The 10,917-nt window shown below is 31.7% G+C and overlaps 1 protein-coding gene across 1 annotated transcript; it reads left to right on the top strand.

Annotated features, from left to right (window-relative positions):
* Window positions 1-676: 676 nt before the first annotated feature.
* Window positions 677-9,203, top strand: taf9 (TAF9 RNA polymerase II, TATA box binding protein (TBP)-associated factor). The gene is made up of 7 exons (XM_059351713.1): window positions 677-761; window positions 3,758-3,839; window positions 6,108-6,244; window positions 7,061-7,195; window positions 7,271-7,352; window positions 7,428-7,541; window positions 8,847-9,203. The coding sequence occupies exons 1-7, from the start codon at window positions 726-728 to the stop codon at window positions 8,999-9,001; spliced, it is 741 nt and encodes a 246-aa protein (XP_059207696.1). The 5' UTR covers window positions 677-725; the 3' UTR covers window positions 9,002-9,203.
* Window positions 9,204-10,917: the final 1,714 nt, after the last annotated feature.

The following is a 10,917-nucleotide window of genomic DNA, read 5'->3' as shown; positions in this document are numbered from 1 at the left end:
TTCAAACCCAAAATGCCCCAAAAAAGTGTTTTATATGTGTTTTTAAAAAAAACTTTTTTTTGTTATTATCTCATAGACATAAAGAACATTTAATCCCTGCTGAACATTTTTCTTTTTTTTTTTTTTTTAGAGTATTTTAATTTTATGCTACTTTCTACCAGCACTTTTCTTACTTTTCTTAATATTCACTTTGCAGAGTCAGATTATTAAACTATAATAAATTCATAAATGGTGATGTAATATAACAGATTATTCAAAGTCATAAATGCAGGACGTTTACCTGTAACTGTGTGTGTGTGTGTGTGTGTGTGTGTGTGTGTGTGTGTGTGTGTGTGTGTGTGTCAGAGCTCAGTGTGTGTTCCTGCAGCGCCCCCTGCAGATTTATTTAAGCTTTGCTCTGTTTTATTTATTATGCATTTTTTATTTATTTTATCAGCTTGGATGATTTTATTTATTTTTATTCTATCGATTTTAACTTTATAATTACAATTTATATATTTTTTATATTTTAAAATATTTTTTTAATATAGTATTATTATTTATTACTACTGTAACTTGTCTGCAGTTCTATAGTATTATTTATTTTGTAGTATTATTTATTACTATAGTATTTCTGTGACCGGCCGCCAGGTGTCGCTCTGCCGCCTCTGTGACCGGAAGCAGCAGAATCAGAAGCAGAAGAAGAAGAAGAAGAAGAAGTTGTAGCCGCTACGTTGGGAATTAAAATGTCTGCTCCGAAAACTATCCCGAAAGACGCGCAGGTAACGTGATTAAAACACAGTTTTGGCTCTCTGTGGGTCGTTAGGCTCCAGTCTGAAGCAGCAGTGGTCGCAGGTTTGTTTAAATGGCGCATTTATAACCGATAAACGACCAATTTATCTGAAGCTGCTAACTAGCTTCTCGGCTAACGTTAGCGCTGAATTCCCGTTCACAACAATAGCCGCCAGCTAGCACATTAGCCTAGCCGTTAGCTTAGCCTTTAGCTTAGCCGTTTGCTGCAGGTGTTACGGTGAATCTGGTCACAGAGTTTAAATGAACCAAAACATTTAATTTCCCTAAATCTTTATTTCCAACATGTACATTTAATTTAATTTAAAAAATAACTTCATGACGTCATTAGTTACTATGTGTAACTTCTCTCTGTGGTTAAATATTACATTTTATTTATTAAAATTACTGTTATTTTTTTAACATTCACCCACATAAATAAAAAACGAATGTAAAAATGAAATAAATTATATATAATTTCATTTTTTTTACATTTGTTTTTTTCAAACTCAAGAAATATTTATGTGGGTGAATGTTAAAAAACAACAACAGTAATTTATTAAAGAAACTGTAATATTTAACCACAGAGAGAAGTTACACATAGTAACTAATGACGTCATGAACCTATATAGATATAGATATTTACATACATACATTAATTTAATTTTAAAATAAGTTCATGACATCATTTAATTAATAACGAAAATAAAGTCAAATATTTAATTATGAGAATAAAGTCGAAAATATTTATTTAATTATGAGATTAAATATGTAAATATTGAATTATTTTCCAGAATAAAGTCGAAAGTATTGAATGTTAAAAAAAGAAACAGTAATTTATTAAATAAAATTTTGTTTGTTTGTTTGTTTGTTTGTTTTTTACCACAGAGAAAGTTAATATGTTTAACTTATTTCTGTGGCAAAACAAAACATGTTTTTTTTTAACATTCACCCACATAAATACTTACAAATATATATATATATGTATATATATATATATATATATATATATATATATGTATATTTGTAATTCAGCTGTAAAACTAATGTAAAAATGACTTAATTAAATGATTCTTGGCATCACGGCTCTAGTTTCTATTATAATATTACCAAGTTTAAAACCAACCAAAACCTTTCAGCTTCACCTTTTTATTCCAGTTCAGACGGTTAATGTGAAGAAAAAGATGATTTTAAATGTTAACTTCTAATATGAACATTTATTTTATGAAGTTCATAAATCACCAAACACATGATGGAGTATTAGGGCCACGTTAGGAAAAATATCAATTAAATATCAATATTTAATTACTAGAGTAAAGCCGTAAATATTGAATTTATTATGAGAATAAATTCGAAAATATTTAAGTAATTACGAGAATAAAGTTGTATTTATTATATTATGATTATGGGTAACTTAAAAAAAACAAATGTAGCTCCTTTTTAAAAGTTATTCAGCGTTTGTGAAATTTGAAAATAATCTAAAATTGTGTTTTAATTCTAAAAAACGAAATCGGTGGCTCACTTTTTTACCACTATATTTGTATATATATATATATATATATTTATTATTATTATTATTTATTATTATAATTATTTTTTTTAAATGAAGCATTAAAATGCAAAAATGTCTTTTAAAAGAATAAAGTGAGGTGTTTGAAGTAGATAAAATCCTCCTTTTTATTGACGTTAATAGGAATTAAAAACAGTTTTGACCTTTAATCCATCAGTTAAATGTATTTAATTATTAAAATAAGTTCATGGTTAATAAGTGAATCATTAAAGTGAATATATTTAACTTCTTTCTGTGGCTGTTTTGGTTGGTAAAATATATTTAATGAACTGTTATTTTTATAAAGTCCACCCACATTAATATTTCCTGAACTTGATTTTTTAAATCTAATTGAGCTGTAAACTGAATTCCCTTTGAGTTGATAAATCCTTCTTCAGATAAATAAACTCTGTAATCAGCTGGAAATGTCTTGAAGCTGAAAACAGATTTTTTTATGATATCTACAAACATATGATGATCTAATATATAAATAAATAAACTAGTATAGTGGAGACGCTGGCTCACGGTTTATTCTGCTCTGAAGATCTTTGTGTGTTTCTGGTTTCTCATGTTTCTGTCTGATTTATGTTCTGTGTTCCTGTTTTTAATATCCGTCTCCTCTGGACCCTGAGCCTTGAATAACGTTTGATTGATTGATTATAGAATTAAAAAAAAGCAATTGAATATTAAAACTGTTGCCTATTAATTATCCACTAAATCAGAGCTCTCAAACTCTAATGACCTGGGGGCCACTGGAGGAGTATCAACATGACCAAAAAGACACAAAATTACAAAAAAAATGACACAAAATGACAGAAAAAAATCTTAATTACTTTAAAAAGACACAAAAAAAGAGACAAAGTGAGAAAAAAGGACACAGAATTACCAAAACAGACACAAAATTCTTTAAAAAAAGACACAGAATGACAGGAAAAACTAAATTACTTAAAAAAGAAACAAAATGACCCCAAAAAAGACAAAATGACAAAAAAAAAACCCCACAAAATTACCAAAAAAAGATGAAACATTTTTTTTTCAAAAACAAAATTATTTTAAAAAAGACACAAAATTACCAAAAAAAAACAGTAATTAAAGGGACCTTCCACACACAACACAGTAAAGTGCCATTCATATAAAACTCACATTAAACTTTCATATCAAGGTGGGGGCCACAAAATATCATCACGAGGGCCACAATTGGCCCACGGGCCGCCAGTTTGAGACCCCTGCACTAAATGAATCTGCAGCAGTTGGTGTTTGTTGTTGCACTGAACTTAAATATAACTTGTACATTTGCACACATTGAAATGATAATCTGAGGTCTGTCAGTGCTGGATTATTATTCTTCTTCTTCTTCTTCTTCTTCTTCTTCTTATTATTATTATTATTATTCTATATCTGTATGTATGTGATGTGGTGTGTGTTGTGTGTGTGGTGCAGGTGATGATCCAGATCCTGAAGGACATGGGGATCACTGAGTACGAGCCTCGAGTCATCAACCAGATGTTGGAGTTCACCTACAGTCAGTCACACTTTACTTACTCTCTGTTCATTCTGACACTTAGAAACTCTTTACTGTTAGTTGGTCGTCACCATGGTAACATGTTCAACTCTATACTGATACTCAGGATAATATTTGATACTTGATACCACCAGGATAAAAACAAAAACTCCAAAATGTAACAGAAATATTTTTATCAACAATAAAAATGCAACATGTAAAAATGAGCAGAAGCACAGGTTAAATATTAATAATAAAAACAGAAACTGCAGCTATGATAAGAAGCTTCAGGTCTGAGGTAGAGCAACAATAAATAAATACAATAAACAACAACAATGAGAACAATATTTTGTTGCTGTGAACAATATCAGGAAGCTTGATGAGTCGACTTTTCTGCTTCATTCTGGGACTAAAAGAGAGAAAACCAGACTTTAGAGAACCAGGATCAGATCACATACAACCTGCTAGGATCGGTTCTGTTCACCACCCTGTTATGTGCTATAATTCATGTTTGTATCACTGTTGTCAGCACCTCGTCTCTTTGATCTGATGGATATTTATATACATTTTGAATCCACGATACATTTAAAAAAAACAGCCCAAAACATAAAACTGGAGTTTAAAAAATATTTTTTTTACTTACAAAACATAATCCTGCTCAGTAAGAATTATAAATGTTGCAGATGTGAAGATATATATATATATATATATATATATCAGGGTTCATACGGGGGCCTGAAATCCTTGAAAGTGATTGAATTTTAATGTTGAATTTCAAGGTTTGAAAAGTTCTTTGATATTTAGGATGAAGTGCTTGTAAATGCTTGGAGTTCTTCCTGTGTTTCTCTTCTCTGTATCTGATGATAGAGAACCACATGTTCAATGGAAAACTATATCAACTAGATTCCCATAGCAGTATGTTTGATGAGATCATCAAACTACTTTTAGTTGTTAAAAGTGTAATATCAATGCTGGTGCTATGGTAACGGTAAATGAGCCCTTTTAGTATGGAAGAACTCATCTAAAACACATTTACAACCGCTGAAAGATGCTGGAAAAGCTTGGAAATGGACCTGGAAAATCCTTAAAATGCTTGAATTTGACCAGTGAAAAAGTGTAGGAACCCTGTTCTATAAAATGAGGATCTAGTTCTATATTCATACTACATATATAATATATATATATGTAAATGTCAGAGTGTGAAGTCAGAAGTTCAGAGAGAAGTCCATGTCAGAGCTTGAAGTTGAAGAATAAAGAAATAACGTGTCAGAGCTTCTGTGGACTCTAAAGGGTTAAAGAGCAACATGTTGCTTTTTAAAAAGGAAACTGAGTTCAAAGACACAACGTTAACCAGGACCAGAGTGATGTGAGCCGCTGGGACCAGAGATGATGAGTTGTTGACAGTTTTTAGGTTGATTTCATCTGTTCCAGAGACTTTAAATGTAACCATTGACCTCCATTAACAATGATGGAAATGATGAAAACTCCTCCAGAATCATTCAGACACCAAGAAGGTAGAAAAGTCCATGATGTCATCTCTGCAGGAGAAAGAATAAAGAAGAATAAAGTCCAAAATATTGAATGAATTACCAGAATAAAGTAAATGTTCAATTGCGAGAATAAAGTCGAAAATATTTTATTAATTACAAGAAAAAAGTCAAAAATGTTGAATTAATTAAGAGAATAAAGTAAAAAATATTGAATTAATTATGAGAATAAAGTAAAAAATATTGAATTAATTATAAGAAAAAAGTAAAAAATATTGAATTAATTATGAGAATAAAGTCAAAAATATTGAATTAATTATGAGAATAAAGTAAAAAATATTGAATTAATTATGAGAATAAAGTCAAAAATATTGAATTGATTACAAGAAAAAAGTAAAAATATTGAATTAATTACAAGAATAAAGTCAAAAATATTTAATTAATTATGAGAAAAGTTGAAAGTTGAAAATGTTTAATTACCAGAATAAAGTCGTAAATATTTAATTAATTACGTTTTACAAACATAACTCTCTTAAAACATGTTTTTTTCTGCCCCTCAATTTTTATTTTATTTTTGTTTAAATTTTAATACTTTTTATATTTCTACTTGTTAAAATTGTAAATATATATTTTTTACTTGTTTATGTGCTTCTTATATTTCTAGACTGTTTATAATAAGACGTGTTCCTGTTGCAGCATGAAGCAGCGTGTCAGTTAAGAGACTGATTGGTGATAAACTCAGTAAATCAGCGTCTGTTTGTCTCTGAGTTTCTTCTCTCAGCTGCTGTTTGTGTTTTATCAGGATACGTGACGACCATCATCGAAGACGCCAAAATCTACGCCACGCACGCCAAGAAGTCCAGCGTGGACGCCGACGACATCAAACTGGCCATCCAGTGCCGCATGGACCAGTCGTTCACCTCGCCGCCGCCACGAGACGTACGCTTTGTTTTTACTTCTGATAAAAATCATAATTATTGGGATCAATATTAACATCTTGAGCATTTGTGGGGGCGGATGTTATAGAAATTAATTAAAAACTGAAAGGGATCTAAAAATATATATTTGGTTTTTAAATTAAATTTACTTTAATGGGAATTCAGTACAGTTTTTACCTTTTAATTCATCAGTTAAATGTATTTAAAGTAAGTTCATGGCATCATTAAAGTTAATATATTTTATTATTTTATTATTTTTGTGGTAAAAAAAATACATTTCGTTTTTAAATTAATTTTACTTTAATGGGAATTAAAAACCATTTTTTATTTAAAATTTTAATTAAAAAATAATATATTTAACTTCTTTTTGCGGTAAAAAATATGTATATTTAATTAATTAAATTAATTACTGTTATTTTCATAACATCCACCCACATAAATATTTCTTGAAATTGAAAACAAACTTAAAAAAGCGGATGTAAAAAATGACATCAATAAATAATATCATATATATATATATATATATATATATATATATATATATATATATATAATTTATTAATTAATGTATATTTAAATATATAATATAAATACTTAAAAGAAACTAGCAACACACTTTTTTTCTTATCATTCGGCATAAACTATATAAAACGTATCATGATAGAGAAAAATCAGATTTTTAAACATTTCATCCACATTTTTGGGATATTTAGAGTTAATTCCAGTTTTATTGTGAAAATCCCCGCATAACAGAAATCATTGGGCTCTAGTTCCTGTTGAAGGCTGAGCGTTTTATTTTGAAATCTGCTGTGTTCAGTTCCTGTTGGAGGTGGCGAGGCAGAAGAACCAGACTCCTCTCCCGCTGATCAAACCGTACACGGGGCCCCGCCTCCCTCCGGACCGCTACTGTCTGACGGCGCCCAACTACAGACTGAAGTCGGTTCAGAAGAAGGTGAAACTTTAAACTTTTATTTCTCTTTATTCTACTTATTTACTCTCCATAAAACTAAGTTATTTTCCCTCCCAGGTGTCGTCGTCTGCCGGCAGGATATCGGTGCCTCGCCTCAGCGTCGGCGCCGTCTCCAGCCGGCCGAGCACACCGACCCTCGGTGAGTGAGCGCGGACTGACCCAGTATGTGTTTACTGGTTGTTCTGGTTTGTTCTGACCCGTTTCCTCTCCGCAGGAACGCCGTCTGTCCAGTCCGTCACCTCGAAGGTGGGAACGCCGGTGTCTCTGACGGGTCAGAGGTTCACCGTGCAGATCCCGCCCCCCTCCCAGACGGCCGCCGCCAAAACCAGTAAGAACCGGTTTACAACCAGTGGCTCGCTTCAACCTGAAACCAGTTTAATGAGTTCAAACCAACTCAGAACGAGAATAAAACATGTTGTTTAGGATGAAATAGATAATAGATAATAGATAGATAATAATAGAAAATTATTTTTTAACTGTTTAAAAATCACATCGAGTTCCCGCCAAACACCAACCGACCAATCAGGAGTCAGTTACAGCTCTCACGACGTCAGACTCAGTTTATAGAATCAAATAACGAATTAAAACAAAACTGATCCGAAAAATGAAAAAAGTCATCATATAGTATGTCGTCTAAATTTCTTGAAAAAAGTCGTCATACTGAATATTGTCTAAATTTGGTGAATAAGTCATCGTATAGTATGTTGGTAAAATTTTGAGGAAAAATTCATCATATAGTATGTCGTTCAAATTTCGTGCAAAAAAGTCATCGTACAATATGTCGTCTAAATTTATTAGAAAGTCATCGTATAGTATGTCGTCTAAATTTTGGGGGAAAAGGTGATCGTACAGTATGTCCTTAAAATTTCGTGGAAAAAGTCGTCTAAATTTTTGCCAAAAAGTAATCGTATAGTATGTCTTTTAAATTTCGGGGAAAAAAGTCGTCATACAGAATATTGTCTAAATTTGGTGAAAAAGTCATCGTAGATTAAGTCGTCAAAAATTTGTGGAAAAGTCATCGTACGTCATAGTTGTTGTCCAAATTTTGTGAAAAAAGTCGTCTAGTATGTCGTTAAAAGTTTGAGGAAATATTCATCGTAGTTTGTCTTTAAAATTTTGTGAAAAAAGTCGTCGTACAGTTTGTCATTAAAATTTTGTGAAAAAAGTCGTCGTACAGTTTGTCATTAAAATTTTGTGAAAAAAGTCATTGTACAGTATGTCATCTAAGTTTCGTTAAGTCATCGTACAGTACAGTTCAAATTTCGTGAAAAAAAATCATCATATATTTTGTCTAAATTTCGTGAAAAACTCACTTTCACTTTTTGTGAAAAAAAATCATTGTATAGGATGTCGTCTAAATTAGGTAAAAAATGTCATCGTACAGAATATCGTCTTAATTTTGAGAAACAGTCATCGTATAGTAAGGCGTTTTAATTTCATGAAAAGTCATCTTACAGTATCATTCAAATTTCGTGGAAAAAGTCACTGTATAGTATTTTGTGAAAAAAAAAATCATCGTACAGTATGTCGTCTAAATGGAGTAAAAGTCGTCATCGTACGTTGTCTAAAGTCTTTGTGTCCAGTTTGTTGGTGCAGAATGTTTTTAACCCTCGCCGCTCTGGTTTCCCGGCAGCCGCGGCGTCCACGCCGGCCGTCTCCAACGTCCTCATCAACCCGTCTCTGATTGGCTCCAAGAACATCCTCATCACCACCAACATGGTGTCGCAGAACTCCGGAGAGTCGCTGAAGAGGAAGCACGAAGACGAGGACGACTACGACGCTTTATGACGGCGACACTGAACACCTCCTCCTCCTGCTCCTCCTCCTCCTCCTCCTCCTCCTTTTTTAAACTCCTTTGTGATAATAAACAGGTCGACCTGCTGCTCCACGTCTCTAAAACTCCTGCTAGTTTTGCTTTTCTAGAACATTTGTTGAACCAGAGGAACCTTCAGAACAACCATCATTTACAATAAACTGCAGTAAAATCAAACCTGACTCTGTTTTTATTACACAAACTGCTTCATCATATTTCTGTTTATATATGATACCTGACTGGAAATTTAATGTCCTTCAAAACTGTGTTTTTCTGTCATTTCTGGCCTTATTATGCTCTAATATGTATCAACAGACTAATAAAGTCATTTTAAGCATTTTTAGGCATTTTAAAATTTGACCATTTTTGACAAAAATCGACATTACTATAGTATGATTCTTTTGACGGGGTCATTTTTGGACATCCCATAATATGGTGTTTTTCTGTCATTTCTGGCTCTATGCTCTAATATGTATCAACAGACTATAATTAACCCTTTTTAAGTATTTTAAAGCGTTTTAAAATTTTGCGCGTCGTCCAAACTTCATAAAAATGTTCAAGTATAGCATGTCGTCTCAATTTTGTTGCCGTTTTGTTTTTTACATGTTTGAATTGTCAAATTTCAGATATTTCATATATAATTCTGGCCACAACTCATTAAGTTAATTAAAACATTGTTTGATTCCATTGAAATCTGTTATTGAGTTGCATTATGGGAAATGTAGGATCCTGTTTTTTCTGGAGTTTTAACAGAACTTGGAGAGATTAAAGTCTGAGAAAACCAGACGGAGATAACTGTCACTTTGATGTTTTTAAACAGCGTCACAATGACTTTATTTAGACATTTGAAGCATTTTTAGGCGTTTTTGACCATTTTCGACAAAAATTGACATGCTATAGTATGACTTTTTTTCAGTGGGTCATTTTTGGACATCCCATAATATGGTGGGGTTTTTTCTTTTTTGCTGTTTTTGGCCAAACTATACCACCACATGTATCAACAGACTATAATTGGGCCTTTTCTAGTATTTTTAAAATGTTGACATTTTTGGACTAAAGTCAACATACTATAGTATGACTTTTTTTTCTAGGGGGACATTTTTTGGACATCCCATAATTTGGTGTTTTTTCGTCATTTCTGGCCATATTATACTCTAATATGTATCAACAGATTATAAATGAACCAATTTAAGCATTTTTGGGGCATTTTAAAATTTGACCATTTTCGTCAGAAATCGACATGCTATAGTATGACTTTTTTTCAGTTTATAGACATCCCATAATATGGTTTTCTTCCGTCATTGTTGATACATATTAGAGCCGAATATGGTCAGAAGACTATAACTGACCCATTTTAAGCATTTTTAGGCGTTTTAAAATTTGACCATTTTTGACAAAAATCGACATACTATAGTATGACTTTTTTTTAGCGGGTCATTTTTGGACATCCCATAATAAGGTGTTTTTCTGTCATTTCTGATCATAGTGTGCTCTAATATATATCAACAGACTATAATTTACCAATTTTAGGCATTTTAAAATTTCAACATTTTTGGACAAAAATCGACATGCTATAGTATGACTTTTTTTTTGAGGGGCTCATTTTTGGACATCCCATAATATTGCATTTTTCTATTATTTCGGACCATATTCTGATCTAACATGTATCAACAGAGTATAATTCACCAATTTTAAGTATTTTTAGACATTTTTAAATTAAACCATTTTTGACAAAAATCAACATGCTATAGTATGACTTTTTTTTAGCGGGTCATTTTTGGACATCCCATAATATGGTATTTTTTCGCTGATTTTTGATAAACTACACCTACACATGTATCAACAGACTATATTTGGCTCATTTTAAGCATTTTTAGGCCTTTTAAAATGT

Source organism: Centropristis striata, chromosome 15 (genome assembly GCF_030273125.1).
Source record: "Centropristis striata isolate RG_2023a ecotype Rhode Island chromosome 15, C.striata_1.0, whole genome shotgun sequence".
NCBI lineage: Eukaryota > Metazoa > Chordata > Actinopteri > Perciformes > Serranidae > Centropristis > Centropristis striata.
This window is presented reverse-complemented; position numbering and strand designations above follow the sequence as displayed.

Coding starts and splice junctions, on each gene's coding strand:
- taf9 (XM_059351713.1), top strand. CDS start 726: ATGTCTGCTCCGAAAACTATCCCGAAAGACGCGCAG. Junction 762..3,757: donor CTATCCCGAAAGACGCGCAG/GTAACGTGATTA, acceptor TGTGTGGTGCAG/GTGATGATCCAGATCCTGAA. Junction 7,196..7,270: donor TGAAGTCGGTTCAGAAGAAG/GTGAAACTTTAA, acceptor TTTCCCTCCCAG/GTGTCGTCGTCTGCCGGCAG.